General features: G+C 29.4%; 4 protein-coding genes across 5 annotated transcripts; 1 reads left to right on the forward strand and 3 right to left on the reverse strand.

The window, feature by feature from the left end:
- The first annotated feature begins 820 nt into the window (after positions 1–820).
- Positions 821–7,067, forward strand: LOC106790891 (MATH and LRR domain-containing protein PFE0570w). The gene is made up of 6 exons (XM_014756130.1): positions 821–1,198; positions 2,742–3,429; positions 4,863–5,605; positions 5,754–5,955; positions 6,041–6,397; positions 6,474–7,067. The coding sequence occupies exons 2-6, from the start codon at positions 3,061–3,063 to the stop codon at positions 6,678–6,680; spliced, it is 1,878 nt and encodes a 625-aa protein (XP_014611616.1). The 5' UTR covers positions 821–1,198; positions 2,742–3,060; the 3' UTR covers positions 6,681–7,067.
- Positions 7,068–7,147: 80 nt separating this feature from the next.
- On the reverse strand, positions 7,148–8,577 carry LOC106790884. The gene is made up of 5 exons (XM_014756116.1): positions 8,414–8,577; positions 8,200–8,318; positions 8,061–8,129; positions 7,536–7,984; positions 7,148–7,468 (listed from the first exon to the last, which is right to left on the reverse strand). Exons 1-5 carry the CDS (start codon positions 8,575–8,577, stop codon positions 7,148–7,150), a joined length of 1,122 nt encoding a protein of 373 aa, XP_014611602.1.
- LOC106790893 (armadillo repeat-containing protein 3-like) lies at positions 8,202–11,332 on the reverse strand. Its single transcript, XM_014756133.1, has 6 exons — positions 10,165–11,332; positions 9,911–10,078; positions 9,418–9,580; positions 9,236–9,354; positions 8,988–9,150; positions 8,202–8,879 (listed from the first exon to the last, which is right to left on the reverse strand). Exons 1-6 carry the CDS (start codon positions 10,462–10,464, stop codon positions 8,644–8,646), a joined length of 1,149 nt encoding a protein of 382 aa, XP_014611619.1. The 5' UTR covers positions 10,465–11,332; the 3' UTR covers positions 8,202–8,643.
- Positions 11,333–12,383: 1,051 nt separating this feature from the next.
- On the reverse strand, positions 12,384–17,312 carry LOC106790894 (cholinesterase). 2 transcript variants are annotated; one of them, XM_014756135.1, is made up of 13 exons: positions 16,679–17,312; positions 16,145–16,434; positions 15,948–16,077; positions 15,721–15,874; positions 15,472–15,649; positions 14,998–15,404; positions 14,721–14,911; positions 14,448–14,634; positions 14,271–14,376; positions 14,002–14,197; positions 13,805–13,920; positions 13,518–13,546; positions 13,201–13,325 (listed from the first exon to the last, which is right to left on the reverse strand). In XM_014756135.1, the coding sequence occupies exons 1-13, from the start codon at positions 16,958–16,960 to the stop codon at positions 13,291–13,293; spliced, it is 2,301 nt and encodes a 766-aa protein (XP_014611621.1). In that variant the 5' UTR covers positions 16,961–17,312; the 3' UTR covers positions 13,201–13,290. The 2 variants fall into 2 exon arrangements, with proteins under 2 accessions (XP_014611620.1, XP_014611621.1); XM_014756134.1 differs by lacking the exon at positions 13,518–13,546 and having other exon boundaries at positions 12,384–13,325.
- Positions 17,313–20,057: the final 2,745 nt, after the last annotated feature.

Here is a 20,057-nt window from a genome sequence, read left to right on the forward strand (position 1 = left end):
TTTATTATTAGTTTATTACTGTTGTGCTTTCTCATCTCTTTATATAATTATCTTTTTATAATTACTATCATCGGATATTAATAAAAATCTAACGTTTAATTAATACGATCCATTTATTGCTCTTTAGAAAAAAATCTTAACGTAAACAGAGAAAATATTTAAAAAATCATTAATCCGATTGCAGGATCTTTTGATCATGATCGATGATCTTACGTGATTACGATCATGGTTAATGTAAGTTGGATTTATCAATATTTTTTGTTTAACTTTTATTATTATTTTCTTTATTCGGTTATATGAAATCTGAGAAGAGCTGTTATGGTATAAATGTAACCGGAGATCTACATACAACGAAGATTATATATACATCACAATCGACTTCTGGTTATTACAGGTGTGGAAATAGATTGCTATAACTCTGTTCAAGTATCGTGCTATGGAAATTTGATTCTTCTGTGTATGATCTTCCTTACGGATCCAATTAAAATAAACAACAAATTTATATACACTTTTTATACAAAATTTATATACAAACAATCATCTTGTACTAAATTCACTTTGGTTAATGGTATTTAAAAATACATTTCATTTGTAATTTATTAAATAACGTTGACAATTTTTATATTTTTTTATGTTAATAAACAAGAATAATACTTTAAATATATTTAATTGTAAAATTGAAAAGAAATAGGTACCAATGCGCAAGTTGTATTGAAATTATTAATAAAATTTATTAGTTGTACTAAAATATAAACTAACATTCCTTTGTCTTATAATAGTTCAATAATTTGAAAAAAAATGTTAAAAAAAGATAAAGGGATTTCAATAAGGTACACGCAACCTGTTCTGAAACTCATCCATAATAATGTGGAAGAAGAATTGAAGACTCTAAGTCGTCGATGATAAATGCGTTCGAACGTTCGTTGAGATCATAGTCAGTTGCTTCGAGTTGTTCGAAGTAGTCGGATCGTTTATCGTTTTCGTTACGTGCCGTTCTTCCAATAATTTCAAAGCATCCAAATAGAAACGTGTCTACTTACTTGCTTAATTATCTCATTTTCTGTTTTTTCTTCTCTCTCTCTTCCTTTTTTAAAAATTATTTTTTTTCGCTTTCAACATATTTTTTTTTTTTATTTAGTTTATTTTTGGCAATGTGTATTAGCAGTGGTATTAGGTGGACACGTGAATTTGACAAAAGGTAGCGATAACGTGTATTTTTATTATTATTTTATCATTTTATTGTTTGAAAATGACGTCGTCTAATTTAAATGAAATATTATTAAGTTAACAATTTTTTATTCGTTAGCCAGGAAAGTTCGTGCCAATTTTGAGAAAAGTCTGTGTATATATTAAAAAGTATAAGTCGAATATATATTTAACAATTGGCACAAACTTTCTAAATATTTTTAATATTTTTTTTTTCTTAACTTATCTTATAGTATTATTTTATTAACATAGCATTATATATTAACATATATAATATAAGATTTGAATAACGATGCGAATAGATCGAACATAAATCTTTAGATATTGAATAATTTCCTTTTCTTTTTTAAACTCACTTATTTTAATGCTGTTGATTCTTTTACGATTTCTTTATGGATAATTTTTGTTTACTTACTTTTTATTAAATGATCATTACATTACACGTTACCGATTCGGTCATAGTCGATGTAAAATCGGGCTTGGGTTAGTGAGTTCAAACAATAAATAAAAAAAAAGATAAGGAAAAAGACGAAGAGCCGAGAAACAAAAGAGGGGAGAACGAAGGGAGAAAAACTTGTGTATGGTGATTTCCTCTAGCTCTTCTCAAGTGTATACGCGTATATAAGTATTATAAAGTTCGTCTCTTTGGTCTTCGTTGGCATCGGTCTCCCCTCTTCTTCAGAACAGGAGGAAAAAACCCACCTAACAGGTTTTAAAGAGGGGCAGGATCGGTGTATCGGACATTTAACGTTTCAGTGTATGGCGTAGATCTTTGGATAGAATTTCCTATGTCACCTCAATTTCACTTCCTTTTATTTTTCGAGAAAAAGGATTCATGTTTGTTAATATTATTATTTTTGTTTATTATCTATTTGAAATTACTTAATGTTTCGGTGCATTGTAGATCTTCCGATAAGATTTCCGATATTACCTGAATTATTGTATTCTTTCTATCATGAAATTCTTGAAAAGTAAATACAAGAAAAATGAAGCAATCCTTTGTACTTTGAATACGTATTTTAATTGACGTAAATATATGTTTTAAATTATTATTATACTACAACGAGAGTCTCTCTCAGATCGTAATAATAATCTGCAGAAAACGTCGAACAAAAGCATTGTTCTTTCTTCCTCGCGTGATTAACGTTTCATCCTTAAAAGTGCACGTAAATCATGCTAATACATCTGTCGACCTTAAATGTAAAAATACATGCATACGTAAGAGAAGTTTTTGATCCTATTATGAAATAATTGAAAACGTTTTTCAATTAAAAATTTTGATAATTTCTATATGAAATAATTAAACAAGAAATATACTCAAATATACTTCAACCCCTTCCTTTTTGTATGTCATTAGTAAAAGTTCTTCTAAAATTATAAAATAAAATAAATACAAAATGTTTATTCGATCAAATTGAAATGTATCAATTTATTTCATCAAGAATAATTTAATTTTCTATTTTCGAATGGTACTTCATATGCATTGTGTTCAAATCATTTCAGTCAACCAACACGTCCAATATATCTTTTTTCAGATGATCAAAGTACTCTGATCTGATAACAAGATTCTATTTCTACGAAACACGAAAGAGATGAAACAAATTAATTTTATTATGATTCCGATGATCAGTGAATTTTAAAGCAGAAAATAAGACAGAAATATAAAAAACACGAAGAACAAAAATTAATGATTAATGCAACTATCAGCAAAATGCAGTGACGAGAATCAATATTTGTGATTTCTTCGATTTAATCTAGTAATATTATAATCCCTAGTGATTGGTGAATATACACTATAGAATATAAAAAATAGATCAACCTAGTGATCTGTAAATAATTAGTAAAATTCCAAAAATGGCTACCATCTTATCCGACGAGGATGGGAACGCAATGAAATTAAAACAAAAACTCTTAAATCGTTCCAATAATAATAAGGAAGAAACACGTTCCTTTTTAAATTTTTCCCGAGAAAATTTGAATATATCACAAGTTGATTTGGAACAAGTATTCACCAAAAGGCGTTGCAGACCTAAAAGACACACAGTCTTAAGTACTGCTGCGTTATTAATAGCTCTTTTATGTTTCGGCCTGGAAACATGGAAATTGCGTTGCTCTTTGGTGAATTCTCGTGAGATCGAAGAATTGAAGAAAGATGTTAAAAGTTTGAAACATAGATTTTTACAGCAAGATCTTTTGGACGAACTTAAGGCGTTCGAAGAACAAGTAAGAAACTTATATCTATTATTATTTCAATGAAATTTTTAACGAATAAAACAAATTAACATAACTTACATAATCACGTGTGACTAATAGAAATTTGAGGTTTCGAATTATATGCGTTAGATAGGTTTATAAACTTTCCATAAACTTTCAAGCAATATCTGTTTTCTTATCAACGATTCTTTGCGTTGCTTTATTTATCGAGTAGTTAAAGATAAAAGATTAGACATTTTTGTTAAATAGAAAATTACGATAGATTTCTATTTAATGTCTAAAAAGAATAAAAAAGATATTATTTTTTTAATCGATCTAACTTATTGTTAGATGTTAGATACATTTTTATCTCCTTATTTTCTTATTGAAATAATGAAATATAAAATAAAATCAAGTTTATCGTCCAATTCTAAAGTGGCAAACAGATAAGTTTGCATTTGTATACATTCGCATGTAGAGTTCAATGATCAATGAACTCAGATTTCTGCGTAATTGAAATTGATCAACGTAATTTTAGAATTTATTCTTATGTGAGTCATATTTATACGTTAACTTTTATTATATTTTGAGTGTTACCTATTTATAGAGAATGTTCCAAAAATTATTTTATAAGAAAAAATATAAAAAATTATAATATTTTATATTTTATTTCAAGATATTAATTTTACATTTTTCGATTTGGTAAAGTTATTTTTAGGAGACCCTGTATATTTATTACTATTACATCGAAAAATAAAACATTTCAATTCTAACACGATGCTTCTCGGCATCGGGAATATTACATATTCGTGTGATTGTTTAAAAAAAGATTATAATAGTTAAGATATTAGATTTGTTCGGAATAAGAAACTTAATGATCATAGGTTTTTAACATAATATTCAACAATATCATTATTACATATTTCTATAAAGTACACACGGTATATGTCTATAAATATATTCAACTGAGTACTGTAACACAAGTTGATTGATATTATTATCACAATTGAATAATTCATATGAAGAACTTGTAAATTGCTTCTGATTTGTCATAGAATTAACATTTATTTATCAACAGAGTACATTGTTGATATTAATAAAAAAAATGATTTACCAAAAATCGAAATACTACTTCGGGATATATTGAAAAATGTTTACACAACTTATATGAACCTTAAATTCTCTACACGCACATGTGTATGCAATTTGTACATATTCTGTTTCTTTAAATATTAGCACAAATAAGGAATTCATTCTTTATTTTTAACTAAAGTTAAATATTTATACAGTAGGAATGTATTTCCTTATTCCAACTATGCAAATACTTAAATATCCCATTATATATACTAATTGTTATCACAAAATAAATAGTAGATATCATCATTATTAACAGCAATATTGTTATTTGATAATTCTTCTCATGTTAACTCCGATAATACGAGTAATTTTGATCATTCTTACAGCTTTATGCCGGAGAGTCTACTGACGAGGAAGATCCCGGAGAAGTAGACATTGATAACACCGAATACGATTCAAATTACGATGACGATTCCTCGTCTTCATCTTCATCCTCTTCCTCTTCGTCCTCCTCTTCCTCGTCTTCGCACGATTATTCCAATGATTATCATACCTCATCCGTAATTTCAAAGAACTCGGATTTTCCTAAAACAACTACTTCGACATTAACAAAAATAACAACAAAAACACCAATACAATCAACAACAACATCTAGATCAACTTCTAATAACTTGGAAACAACTTCTACATCAGATCCTGTTTCGGATAAAGCTATGGTTGAATTACTTGCTGCTTTAAGAAAAGCTGAGGCTAAGCAAGGTGAAAAATTTGAAAAAAATGTTCGACATATTCATCGAAATCTTGAACGGGAACGTTTAGAAAACGTCGATGTTCTTGCTGACGATGACGAAGACAACGACGAGGATGACGAAGACGTCGACGACGACGATGACGACGACGACAACGACGACGACGAAAACGACGAGACAAATGACAATTCTGACGTTGTTAATTTGGATCCTATTAAAAGAAAAAGATCGATTACAGAGGAAAATATTTCGGATGATGTCATTTTGAATAGGACTTCTCGACAAAGAAATCATATGAAAAAATTTGCTTCCCCGAGACATCGTTTTCATAACAACGAAGAATCTGGAAGAATTGCGCACAATGATCGTGATCAAATTAGGTATATCACGATTTTATTTTTTCTCGATATTGTTTTTATATTTCTTATTTATAATTAAAGACGTTAGAAAATCATATCCGTTGTTGTTTCTTTTATTTTCATTATTATTATATGTAATAATATACGTTTATCCAATTTATATTTTCAGATCGATCACTTCCTTGGAAAGACATCCTCCAAAGAAGTTTAACTCCCACTCGCATCCGTCTGAAACGTCTCGGGCATTTCCTTCGAGCCGTTACGATGACGATAATTTAAGCGACGAAATTGCTCGATCAACTCTGCAACTTGATGAAAGAGGAAAGGATTACGCAGACCGAACCAAATGGAGATCATCCCATGACAATATGGTAAAAACACAAACAATATTTTTCACTTCTCATTGACAATATTCAATTGTTAATTATACAATCAGATTTTTCTTATTATTTATAGGGAAGCTTAAACGTTTCCGGAGGATTACGTCGAGTAGTTAATAGACGTCACTTGAGAACACCTCGTCAGATTTTTGCAGTACATTACGGCGCAGATAGTACACTTTTCTCTCAAGACGATGAACATACTGGCAATGGTCGAGGTCGTCACGGGAATGGTGTCTTCAAAGCTTGGAGACCAAGTGATTGGGTTTCGGATTTAGGCATGAGTAAATATTTTACTTTAGCTAATGATGGTAAACTTACTGTTCACGAGCCTGGATTATATTTGATTTATGCACAAATTCATTATCTCGATGAGCACGATGAAAATGGTTTCAAATTACTGGTAAACAGTAGACCATTATTTCAATGCACGGTAAGAATTATACCAACGAACAAATTCATTGATTATCTAATTTTTTAATTTGTTAGATTTTTTTATTCTTGTTTAGATTTTCAGTCCAACCAGTGGCCACAAAAGTCGATCTTGTTTTTCGGCTCAAATAACTTTTCTTCAAGCTGGAGATGTATTGGTTCTTAAAGACGTTGCTGGTGATAGATATACACTTTTCCAATACGATAAGAGTTTCTTCGGTTTGGTAAAATTAGGAGAATCCAGACAGCAAAGGCACCCCTCGTCTACGCAATTACCATTATAGTGATTGGTTCGTCTTATCATAGTATATTAGCATAATATTTAGATGAATACAAATCAACAGAAAAAAAGGTAATGTACATATAGATATAATATTTTATTGTTTTTTTTCTATCCTTTTTTTAAATAATAGATCGTTGCTACGTTGATTTTCATTATATTTTCTCGTCCTTTTTTAACGCTTTACTTTTACATATACACGTATTTTATAATATTTCGAGAGTGTTTGAATAAAATACGTTTGATGTTATTTTAAATAATAATTACCACGTCGTTATTATATCATAGAGCTTTAATTAAATAGCCATGCGATAATTAAACCAAACGCAATGTGTGTGATGCATAGGAATGTAAATAATATTTTATATTTTGTTATTAAAATAAATAGAACGAAATTGTAATACATTTAGTGGATAACTAAAATTAGTAACAAATTACAAATATAATACTATTAAAATATGAATCTCATTATCAAGACGTACACGTCAAATCGCAAACAATTTCTTTACTTTTATATGCTCTAGCTAATTCGCTATCAATTGGTATAAATCTACCAGGTTTTTCTATCAAATCTACTATAAAATTAGGTTTCATTAACTTCGTTGGGAAAATTGATTGTCGTAATTTCCATGGTACAACCATATTATTTGCATTATGAATCTCTGAAAATATTTGTTTCGACAACGATCGAGTTTCTTCGGACAATGAGATACGTCTTACGATCCAATCGGTACACGGTTCTTCGCTCATTAAATATTCGGTCAAACAAGTGTCTTCGTTGGGTACCTCAATCTAGAAAAATTAATAAAAATAAAAATAAAAATAAAATAAAATAAAATCAATAAAAATCTGAATATACTTGTGGTATAGCAATCTCAACCCAAGCCGTTCCGTATTCCCCTCGTACCAAAGCAGTTGGAAGACATATTCTATCAGCTAATACTTTAAAAAGTATTGCTCTTTCTAGATAAGAACCGACACGCAACTGTCCGAGAGGAATCACACTCGTTCTTATAAATTTTTTGATCTCTCTCAAGTGGACTTCTAATTGATGATCCACGCACGTGCTTGTTGGGTCAGGTCCTGACATTTGACGTGCAACGAACTCTGCCAACATTTTTGCACGCGAAGCGATCGCACAAATGTTTACCAAATTGGGTTCCTCATTGATTATTCTATTACATGTAAATAAACAAAAATAGGATCCTATTACAAAAATAATTATAAGCACTTTTATAGCCACCGATAGAGACCACAGTAATATTTCACAGTTATACTCACGAATCTTTTGATTCCATTGCCACCAATTTGCATTTTAAAAGTTCGATGTAATCACAAAGATGTGGATCTAATTGCAATCGACCGAACATTAATTCCAACCAACTATTTATAGCTTCGGCCGAAAGAAATACTCCTTTCGAAGCAATACCATTTTTAATAGAATTTCTAGCTTCTATAAATCAATATTAGAGATAACATTTGTCTAAGAAATTGTGTGTGTTCTTATAAATAATATATTATACCATCTATGTCTCTTTCGTCTATCACATTATTTGAAAAAATAGATTGTGCGGTGTTTATTACGTAAACGGGTTCCAAGGGACAAAATTTGAAACGAAATATATCATTTAGTACGGGAAATCTAAGAAAAATATTTACATAAGATCAAAAATAAATATCTTTTATTTATTTTTTTTTTTTTTTAATCAATGTGCAGTAACACGATCGTAAACATACGGACAAATGTTTTGTCGTAAAACATAAAAACCATCTTGAGTGATATCGTGTAACGAAAGTCGACCGGTGAATGCAAATTTGGCTGGTAAATGAGAATTAAAAAGGGTTTCTATGCAGGTATCCCATGAAGGTATAATTCTTGTGGATGCACGATTATTTAACATGCTAAATGATTATTATTTGTACTATACAATTTAATTTTATAATATATTTTAAACGTGATTAACTTACTATGACAAATATTTAGTTTGTACGAAAACATTTGCCAAAACTGGATCGACGCATAACAATTGAACCAATTGAACTGCAGCATTTCTTATCGGGATAGAATGTACATCTGATAGTAAATGATGTAATCTAGATGGACCGTGAATTTTAAGAAATGCATCCCTTCCAATTTTATCAATACAAAACATTGAAAGGGCTTGACAACAAAGTATTTTGTATTCGTCCATGGTTGGACAATCTATCTAATAAATTTAAAAAAGAACGATAATTTATTTAAAAAAATATATATATTAATTTAATATTTATTAATAATATAATTTAAATATTTAGGATGATAAAAATAAACGTGCCTCGAATGGTGTACACAAAGCATCTATGGTGTCGATTTTAATTACTGAATTTCTCAATGTTGAATGACGTGCTATAGCAATTAATGCTTGAACAGCTATCAATTGGGTTTCTAATAGTATTTTTTCATATGGTTGTTTGATTAACCATATTAAATATTGCTAGAAATAACAAAATTATCATTCTTACTTTTAATTAATTTTTAAAGAGATATTTTTCTTTATTTTCTGTATCATTCTTATATACTTCGCCATGAAGTTTCAAGAAATTTGTACAATTTTCGACATTGTAATTGAATAATTCATTAAGTGCAAACATTGCTGCATTCCTCACATCCCATTTTAAATTATCGTTCTTTAATATACCTAATTAAAGATGTAAATAAATTTCATGATAAAAATCTTAAATATTAATTACGAAAAGCATACCTAGAATGTTTTCGATAACATTTTCGGTAGATAATTTTTCAGCAGCGGGACTGTATAAAACTATTTTACCAATTCCATAACAAATGGTATAATACATATCAGGTTGTACAGTTTCTTGTAACGTATTAATCAGATGATCAATAATTCCATACATATACAATGACTTTAATAAAATGAAAAAATTAAATGAATATCTCTTAATAGACAATAAATCTACGAAAATAAAGAACCTTTCTGCCAACAGGAATATCAGCAAGATGAATAATAACATCAAAAGCATCCGCAAACAATTTTGAATTTAGTGTATTTTCCATATACTTATAAATCCTTTGAATACCACCAATACTATCCAATAATTCGACCGTCTTATGATTATCCGAGGCCAGGCTGAGTAGCTTCAATACTTCGGAGTGTAAGTCATGCCAATCGTCATTCTAGACGAATTACGTGACACTACTAACAGCTATAAGATTGTTCTACAGAAATTTCTTACATCCAAAAAATTTAATAATGCTTCTAAACCCTTAGTTTCTCGAAAAATATTCTGCATATACTCATCCTTGTTCCTTGTCAATAGATCACCTATTACGTTCAAGGCTAATCGTTGAATCTCTGGATAAGGTTCTTCCAAAAGTCGATAAATCAAAGGAAAATTAAAATCCTAAATACGCGAATATTTATTTTATAATAATATATTATTATTTAAAAATGTTTCAATATTGCAATAATATATATTTTTTTCATTACTTGAGCGTTTATAATCTCTTGCGCGCCTATTGGATCTTGTATCAGATTGTATATTATTTCTATATTATTTTTTTTAACATCAGGATCTGTTGATTGAATTCTTTCGTAAAGAAAATTTATATTCGGACATTGTTCTAACAATTGTGCAACTCCATAGATGTCTTTGGATAATTCAGCGAGTATCAGAGAAGAAAATTCTTGCATGAACAAGTCCTTTTCATTGATTAATACTTTTGCGAAGTGAGGTATATAATAATCGGATTCCAATAAAAAATTTCTGACGCATGGTATTGCTGTCATTTCAGCTAATAATTTTGCAGCGAATCTGTGTATTGTTATTATAAATATATGAATATTATTATACTTCGAAATACACTGATTTTTTTCTATATAGTCTACGAAATGAGATAGACCTTCGTGTGAATAAATCTTGATGATTAATCAAAGGTATTATACTTTTGACGATATTAAGATCAAAAAGTATATGTATATTTTCTTGAGATTTTGTAGTATATTTGGAAAGTGCAGCCGCTGCATTTAAAAGAATCGTATTTTCCTGACATTGCAAAAGTAATATGGCTGTACCAGGATATTTCACTTCGAGATGTATAGGATCAAATCTATGTTTCGATTTCTCACCACGATCTTTTCTCTTTCGGCCTGTAGATAAAGGTTCCTAAATAGCGAAACCAAATTTAAATAATTAACATAAATACGATATTTATGCTAATATATTTGTATTGCATATGTATACTCTTAGTTATAGCTCACTTCTGTATCTGTAGAATCCATTTTAACAAATCAAATCAAATTTTATACATATAAAATGGAATTCAATTTTTAATTTTCGTATTCATTATGTTAGAAAGTTAATGTAAACATTAAAAAGAAAATAGAAAGTTTTCTAATCGTCATATGTTCTAAAAAAAATAAAAGTTCATTAGATATTCATTGATTGAGATAAATTTAATGCATTGAAATATTTGAAAAAATGACTGCTTTTATAATTTGGCGCATGTGCAGCAATCGTAAAAGTGACGGTAGATTTTAATGAGTTTCTATGTTCATCTTTCGGTACAGTAAAAACTTATTAGTTTTTATAAATTTAATTTATTATTCAATGTGTTTGACATTCTTTTACTGTATTACTTATTTTACATTACATATTTATTCTATTTTATATTTGCTATCTCTTTGTATATAAATTACGAAACAATATCTAGTATACAAAATTAAAATAAATTGAAAAACATGTTCATAAATATATGTCTTATTAATACTTTTGTTCATAGGCAACAAGAAAAATCTTCCAACGCAAAATATACTTATCAATATTACAATGCGTAATGTCAATAGTAATGAGATCGCTAATGGTAAAATAATGATTATGTTGATCATGAAGTTATTTGTTGAATTAAAAAATATAAATAATATTTATGAAAATTATTTGAATAGACTAACATCTAGGAATCTATTTTTTTTATGTGTAATGCATTACACTTTTACATCGAAGGCAGCATATATTTAAAAAATATTTGTTAAACGTATAAGATTAACTATGATATAAATAATGCATTTGTGATAGGTACCTTGAGTCAAAATGTGTACGTAGTAAATGTACTACTTGTTCTTTAAATAATTAATATAATTAACTTATTTTAAATAATATAATCATTTCAAATATATCTCTAAAAATACTATACAAAATCATTGTACATATATTTTCGTATGTATCTTTTTTTTATACTCTTATATTTCTATTAAATGAAAAAATATATAATTTAAACATAGCACATGTAATAAAAGATGAATAAAAGTCATCGTGTTTGCAATATTGCAGTATATATAAATATATTTGACGCTTAATCTATTGTATATATAAAAATTATTTTATATATATTATATATTATACAAATAAAAATCTCATTTGAGTGGTAAAAGTAAACTCTATTAAAAAAAATCTTTATATATCGTAAGGCACCGGATCTTATTAGTATCGAATAAAATTCTTTCTAATGAACTTTGATTGATATATATTAGAAAAAAAGAGAGAGAGAAAAAAATTATTTTTTTATCAAAAGAGAGTTTGTACAATCTTCTACTTGCGTTCTTAATGAGGTATATTCAACTCTACGCGGAGTTTTATATATAAATTTAAAATATTTAAATGATAAATTTTATTATGTGCTATAACGAATAAAATTTTTTCATAAAATCAATAATCTTTTTTACAAGATAGAAATATTTCAATAATTATTATTGGACATATATTATTACGTCCATATAATTAGGCTGAAGTACCTTTTGATATATACATTGTGTACCAGAATATACATACATTTTTCTACACGTATTTCTAGAATATAGTGGACGGATAAATTGCAGTCAAGATAATGATATTTTTCTGCAAAGTGTATATAAAATACTATATCTTACTAAATAATGGTAAAAGTTAATGGTAAAATTAATCTTTTGATTCTCTAAGGAATGTCTTGTATTCGATAACATTTTTAATCATTCTTATCAAGTACCATAAATTGATGTTAGAACCTTTATAAAAAGTATTCTTTTTTAGCTATTATTACATCAGTTCTTAACAGCTGCATCTTGAGAAGGTTCTTATGGCACATCATGCGTGTTCATATTTTCCGATAATATTTCTTTAATTTTCTCTTAAATAGTCTTTAGATCTTTAATTTTTTAAATATCCTGAATTTTGAATTCAAAGATTATTTTTATATATATTATAATATGTTTAAAACCGGCATTGTCGAAACTATTCTGGTTAAACGGCTGTTTGTGGTACACCTTGTACCAAATGCGTTTTACTTTTACTTTTAGGCAGTGTAGATTGACTCGCAGCTTTATTGAGTTTAGGCTTACCATTTGGTGAGCTCGTAACAAATCCTTCCGATCGCATATCTTTTAAAGATACATTTGAATTACTTCTTAACGATGGCGTAGAACTGAATTTTCTATTGTGCGCTAAACGTTCTTGCAATCTAGCTTCATTTTGTCGTGGTACTCTTGTTTTCGGCGGTAGATCTCTATACTCATAAATATTTTCTTTGGAAGCACGATTCAAATTCTCAATTCCTTCCGATGAATGTTCATCCTCTCGTATCATCAAGATGTCTCCGCTATAGTAGTGATCAGATTGTCTGTAAGAAAAGGTTGAAAATCTAATTTATGTATATCACTTTTAATATATACTACAAAACTTAATTTTACTAATTCCAAAAAGATCATATATTTATTTTACAACAGTGATATAAATACTAATACTGTATAAACCAATGCATAAGCAAATCAAATTTACAATGTCATGCACAATTTTAGATTTTTTAAATTACCTGCACACATCCTGGCAGCTAATGTTTTGCTGCATTAACATATTGTAAATAAGGATAGTGTTAATAATGTGAATTATATATACAATTAATAGTGAAATATAATTCCAAATATGTACATAAGAGTTTGATAAAACTGTGCACAATACTATTATATTTAATGATATATATTGTTAATATAATAAATAAATACCAGAACCATTTTTTCCCCATGCACTACAAATCTATGGAGTTTACGTCACCCAGTCAAATGTAGTCACATGGATTAGGTTCTGTTTACCTTTTCTTACCTTTTGGCATTACGCCAAAGCATACAGCAAACTACTGACACTACTATCAGTAATAAACAGGCAGTTGACATCGACCAAAATGCAATTTGCAAAGGTTGCTTAGGCTCCCACCAGTACTAAAATAGAAAATAATTCATAATATAAATATATATATACAATTTTATAGATATTTTTATATATTATTAAATTATAAATACCTCAGTAACAGGTGGATACGTTGGAACAAGTCTACCGATAACCGTTGGTAAATACATTGACCAAAATGCACTTTCGGTTTGACGATAATTTATCAAAATTGAACTGTTGAATGTTGTGTTAATATTTAGATATTTTAGTTGGCCATATTTAGCAACGTCGAAATGTAATCCCAAAATCTGTGAAGGAGTTGGACGCCTGAAACAGTATATAGGAAAATTAACTTTGAAACATGCATGTACATTGTTTTGTGAAAAGTAATGATACGTACCCATATCGTGCAAAATTAGAATATGCCTTCAAAAAGAAACGACTCATATTACGATCACTATCAGTCCACATATCCCTTTTTAGTCTCCACTTCTCAGGGAAAAATTCTACATTTGAAAAATTTGAATTAGTATGTTATTATAAAAATAATTTGAAGAATATATATTCATACACGTACCAACATCCATAAAAGGTGCACCAGTTAGCCAAAGTAATTCCGTATCATGAGGTACTCGTCTCCAGTGTGGCAGTTTAAAGGCTTCTGTAGTCGTATTTAAAACGTACAAATAAGTAGGCACGTGTTTCTCTACTAATAATTTAGCTATTTTATCAAAAGGTGCAACGTAATGAAAATCAGATAAAAGCTGAAATATAATTCAATTAAAATGACTTATTAGTGACACACATACACGTACCAAAGTAAATCTAATAATTATTATTAGATACATACATTTATATATTGATCACGAATGTGTGTGACATTCAATGGATCTGGCCAATACGTGTACATGTATTTTATAGCTTCATAAACACCTTGTGGATTAAGAGTGTAGTTATAACGCAGAACTAATTCCCAAACTTTTTGATCGAACAATTCTTTATCTATTATATAATTGTTTCTGGCTAAAGTTTCATTGTTATCTAAAATTTAATATATATATAATAATATTATGAATATAACGTAAAAAAGACAGATCATTGATAATCAAAATAAAAATGTAGATTACACAAAATATAAGCTGCTTCTTGAGTAGTAACACCTGCCATATATGCAAAATCTTCTTTATATTTTCCAGCTGTGATACTTTCTTCAGGAGTTTCTGCAAAGAAACGCCAATCGGAAGCTTTCCAATCTATATATAAATTATCACGTGGTACTGTAAAATTAATATCTAATACAGGAGCCCACGGAAACATTCCTACATGTGGCTTTAATTCCGAGTTTCCTAATTCAAAAAAATTCCGACCATCTTTCAAACATTGCACTAATTTCCAGCTGCTCTCTATACTACAACCAAGCATTTCTGCATACACTCTTGATGTATTTTGTGCTCTATATTTATCCATTATTACTGCCCAATCGGCTAACGCTGACCCCGATTGTGCAATAACTTTTGAAACCATATGTCGTGTTCTAAATAAAAGCAAAAATTGAAAAACTATTTTATATAACAAGAAAAGTACATAGTTATAAAAATTACCTTGGTGCTACCATCAATAAACCTGCACTAGCTGCACCAGCGCCAGGTCCAAACAACGTTATAGACTTAGGATTACCATTAAAATGACCGATATTATCATAAACCCATCGTAATGCCATTGCCTGATCTAGTATACCATAATTTCCTGGACTATTTTCATCTCCAGTACTTAAAAATCCTACAGCAATAAAAAAAAAACAATATATGAATAAGCAGACGAATAATATGAGGTATTTATTATAAACTTACCAAGTGCTCCCAACCTGTAATTTATTGATACGACTACAACGTCATAGAAAGCTGCCAATATATGTGCTGGAAATAAATTACTTGCACCATGGGTGAATTCACCTCCATGTATATAAAGCATTACTGGATAGGGCTGCGCAAGTCCTGAACCAATCTGTAACCAGGAAAGTTCATCAATTAATTCATACTCTCTTCATATATCAATTAAAATCATATTATAAACTTACATCAGGTGAAAATATATTTAAGTATAAACAGTCTTCGTCAACATCACGTACTCCTTTCGTAACTCCAGTATACGAACTAGGTTGAGGACATGCTGGACCCCAGTCGACAGCTTGTAAAAGTTGCCATCCCCTAAAACAAAATAAAAATTGAAATATCTATCTCTATTAATATAATAATTAATATCATCTATACAAACTTATGAGGCTTCGGCGGTTTAAAGCGACCTTCCTTTATCGGTGGCATAGCATAAGGTATTCCGAGAAACACGTTAACATTTTTCGTAACTCTTTCAACTTGAACATTATAAGGCCTGTGTTGAGCATCTGGATCGTCATACAAATAAACTTTAAACCCCTGAACTTGTCCATAATTAGTAGTAACAAAAATATCGGTTTCTAAATTCTTCGAGTCTCGTCTTTCCTTTCCTTGAAGATCGCTTCGCCATCCACCGAGTATTCCTGGCAATGGTGTTCTAGGTGTCATGTCCTAAAATCATTAAATCTATTTTACTTAAAGTGATATCACTGTCCTATTTGCATTAAAGTGACTTTTAGCAATAGGACTTTGTTATAGTCTGCTGGTACCAATTTTAAGCTGTCATATTCATTTTGACATATTGATATACTGTAAATATAAGAAAAAACGTCAAATAAATTTAATATAAAATATAAAAGGGAAAAGAAATAAAAAATAAAAATGGTCTTTCGAAGGATTATAATAATTTACCCACCCCATAAAGGTAACGATCCTCAGGAGACCTGGTTGGACCTCTGTAAATAGGATCCAGGTAGCTGGGTTGATACCCATATCTCCTATCTTTGTAGATATAGGTCTGGTACCCTGCTGGATTCGGTGGCACATAGACGCCATCGCGATTATAATATCTACTACCTTGGGATATTCTTTCTTCGCTGAGAACGTTTTGATGACACGTTTCAATGTAGAAACAAATGTAAATGATTAATAAAATGTTGTGTCTGTTTGAAGCGTGCTGATTAAACGACGCGGCCATCTTTTTCTCCTCCACGTTTCTATACAAACGAAAAAGCGTCTATTTTCTCTCGATTCTTACAGGTGTGGTCGTTGTATGACGACTCGTGGGTGCGCGCGTGCGCGCACCATCCACTCAATGACCGCGTAGTAAGTTGTATATGCTTGCATACATAACTCACTTACTCACACCTTCTCAAAATGCTCATATCATGTCATATTCCACAAGTGTGTTTTGTAAATAAAAAGAAAGGACTCACGTGCGAGCGCATGCGCACATCTTTTACGAAGGACTCTCGTTCTCGTCGAACAAAAGAAAGGGAAAGGACAAGGTATGGAAGTATATAAGGGAATCCCAACCGCTAAACAGGACGTCACGTAAATATATTTTCTTTTGTTTTTATTTATATCCAAATATTTTTATGGCATACTTCAATTGGTAATAATACGAATAGTCAGTCGTTAGTCGAGATACAATAGAAGAAGATTTATAACCAAGGATTATATATCAATGTTTTTTTAATAAAAAATTAAATTTCTGAAAGAGAAATCTTTATAACTTTTAAATATATATACCACAAATGCCTATATATTTAAATGCCACTTTTAAATCAAAACTTTAACTTTTATTCAATTATTAATTCTTTATATATATATATATGTGTGTATTTATTTTTATACTTACTTAAATATGTATATATTTGTTTAAAATTTAAAAAATTCACTTGTTAGGAGGAAAAAATGAAATCTTTCTCGTTGAACGTTTGTTGAGAAATGACGCGTTCGACGATCAAAGCGTCACTGACTTCTCGAGAATGAATTAGTCACCCACGCATTCGTTTATCAGAAAGATTTTTCAACACAAATACACATTCATAATAGTTTCACGATCGCGAATATACTCTTGCACAAATAATTCGGTTTGTGGATAGGTAAATCATAGCTTGGAACGTCCATCGGAAGTATTAATTATGCACGAACAATCATTTAATGGAATGCACTACCTTTTTTTATGACACACGATGCCTCATAGAGTTTTCATGCCATTGATTAGATACCGATAATAGTAATCGATTGATAATAATCGTAAGATATACAATACGAAGTATGTATGTGCGCGCACATACAAATACACTTATACGTTTCCTGTTAGATTTGACCATTTTTAAACAATTTTTTCATCGTGTTATACACATGTAATCCCATAATGTTTAATAAGGTTTATAAAAGTATCGTGTTATATAGGGTTCTACATATTATATTTTTGTTTTAATTTTTTAAAAATGCATTGGTAAAGGCTCGTTCAATTTAATGGCAAGTTAAAAGAAGCGAACACTTTTTAACTTCGTCATAACGTCGGAGAGAGAAAGGGTTGAGTGAGTAATTAACAGTACAGTCTTCTTAAATGTGAAACATCTAATCGAGTATCATGTGATATTGATTCGTTTTCTTAAGAGATTGTTGACCAGCTCTTATACATAATGAGATATATTCATAATTAAATTAAAATCCTAATGAAAATGTCTAAAGTGAGTTATTTAAATTGAAACGAATATCTTCGTAATTCATGGTTTTATGATCATATTTTTAAAATAAAATGACACCACCTGAAGAGTCGCAATTTACTTTAATTATATTATCTCACACGTAATATCACACACACCATTTATATATAATTTAATTTAATTTAATATAATAGAAGTTTGCCTTTCAAAGTAAATTATTTATTAATCAACTGTCATAGAATAGTTCAATCGTTAAGTAACATGTAATAATTAATCAAATTTATTTGAAATATACCAAATTAGTAGATAATTAAGTTCTCCCTGTTAGTAAAATTTTAACCAAATTCTAAAAGTACCAAATATAATTACATGTAACTTGTATCATATAAAAGAAATGCTTTTTATATCTATACTCTTTAACAGAGTGGTAAGTTCTTCAATTTACAGTAATTGGAAAATTTATTGCCATCGCAGTCCCGGCTCGGATGTATATGTTCTGTACAGTCGAAAGCAAAAATGACTGAATAGCATTAATTATACGAGTACACGCGCACTATCATACTTTCTTCCAACTATAAAAATCGTCACGCTCGAAACAACGGGGTCGTTTTGATCTTGTATAGTTTATTTTTATCTAAAATCAAACTCTTACAATCCGAGGAATACCGAAAATCATGCGCTGTTTTTCTAATGATATTTAAATATTAACTTTCAAAATTTATATCTTTGAAATTTATACAATTTAAAAATTAAATTCATGTTTAATATTTTGACAAGCAAACTTGTAATTTAATATCGAACAATAGTTTCTGAAGAATTGAAATGTTCCATTCTCTTTCCAACATGCAAATCATTGGCCATTCTTATTCTTTACTCATTCATTTTGTATACACGATACGACAAGATGATTTCTGGGAAGAAGATCTATGTCACGAATTTAAAATTGCACACACGTGACCGCAGAGGTTCATTCTCATTCGGTACAAAGTTGATCCAAATGGGTACCATTATATTCCTTGTTCCTGTCTCATCGCCCGTACATCCTTCTTTTTTGTAAGAACTTGGACATTAAAATGCTCTTTGAACTCGTGGGAATAGGATGTACTCAGTCCAGTAAAAGATGTTCATTTAAATAATATTTCATTAATTTAACATATTTTTTTAAAATCATTTCTTTAATAAATTAAAGTAGAGTATGATTTTGATATCACAGCAAAATCTTATACAAACTTCTGACATAAAGATTATTTAATGATTGCTAAATATAATGTAACATTGTCAATGAATTTTGTTGAGAAAATAAATATGTGATTTTTGTTTTTAAAAATTAAACATTGTTATGTTATTTTTAACAAATTGTACGAACAATTGTAAAAATAATAAAAACATATAATTACCGTTCATTTTGTAAACGTTGGAGGAAAAAAAGAAAATAAGAGAAGCAAAAGAAAAGATACCCATTATGAAAATGTTCGAATTTCTTTAGAAAAATATAGCCGAATGCAAGCCGCAGCTAGCAGATGCACCGGTGATCATGCGAGTATATCGCAGAAGGGTGGGGGCGGTGCAGTGGGGGTGCTCACGTACTCCAGCGCCCACTTGTTCTTCAGAGCG

This window comes from Polistes canadensis, unplaced genomic scaffold (genome assembly GCF_001313835.1).
Source record: "Polistes canadensis isolate GaletaPanama2010 unplaced genomic scaffold, ASM131383v1 scaffold_267, whole genome shotgun sequence".
NCBI classification, from domain to species: domain Eukaryota; kingdom Metazoa; phylum Arthropoda; class Insecta; order Hymenoptera; family Vespidae; genus Polistes; species Polistes canadensis.

Bases quoted from the DNA above. Each gene is read 5' to 3' on its own strand.
- LOC106790891 (XM_014756130.1), top strand. From the start codon at position 3,061: ATGGCTACCATCTTATCCGACGAGGATGGGAACGCAATGAAATTAAAA. The intron at 5,606-5,753 runs GTATATCACGAT...TTATATTTTCAG, and splicing joins AATGATCGTGATCAAATTAG to ATCGATCACTTCCTTGGAAA. The intron at 6,398-6,473 runs GTAAGAATTATA...ATTCTTGTTTAG, and splicing joins GACCATTATTTCAATGCACG to ATTTTCAGTCCAACCAGTGG.
- LOC106790884 (XM_014756116.1), bottom strand. From the start codon at position 8,577: ATGTTAAATAATCGTGCATCCACAAGAATTATACCTTCATGGGATACC. The intron at 8,319-8,413 runs GTATGTTTACGA...TATTTTTCTTAG, and splicing joins TTACGACAAAACATTTGTCC to ATTTCCCGTACTAAATGATA. The intron at 8,130-8,199 runs GTATAATATATT...ATTGATTTATAG, and splicing joins AGACGAAAGAGACATAGATG to AAGCTAGAAATTCTATTAAA.
- LOC106790893 (XM_014756133.1), bottom strand. From the start codon at position 10,464: ATGACAGCAATACCATGCGTCAGAAATTTTTTATTGGAATCCGATTAT. The intron at 10,079-10,164 runs GTAATGAAAAAA...TCGCGTATTTAG, and splicing joins AAGAGATTATAAACGCTCAA to GATTTTAATTTTCCTTTGAT. The intron at 9,151-9,235 runs GTATATAAGAAT...TGTTATTTCTAG, and splicing joins TCTTGAAACTTCATGGCGAA to CAATATTTAATATGGTTAAT.
- LOC106790894 (XM_014756134.1), bottom strand. From the start codon at position 16,960: ATGGCCGCGTCGTTTAATCAGCACGCTTCAAACAGACACAACATTTTA. The intron at 15,650-15,720 runs GTAAGTTTATAA...TTATTGCTGTAG, and splicing joins TTACAGGTTGGGAGCACTTG to GATTTTTAAGTACTGGAGAT. The intron at 14,635-14,720 runs GTATGTATCTAA...ATTATATTTCAG, and splicing joins TTCGTGATCAATATATAAAT to CTTTTATCTGATTTTCATTA.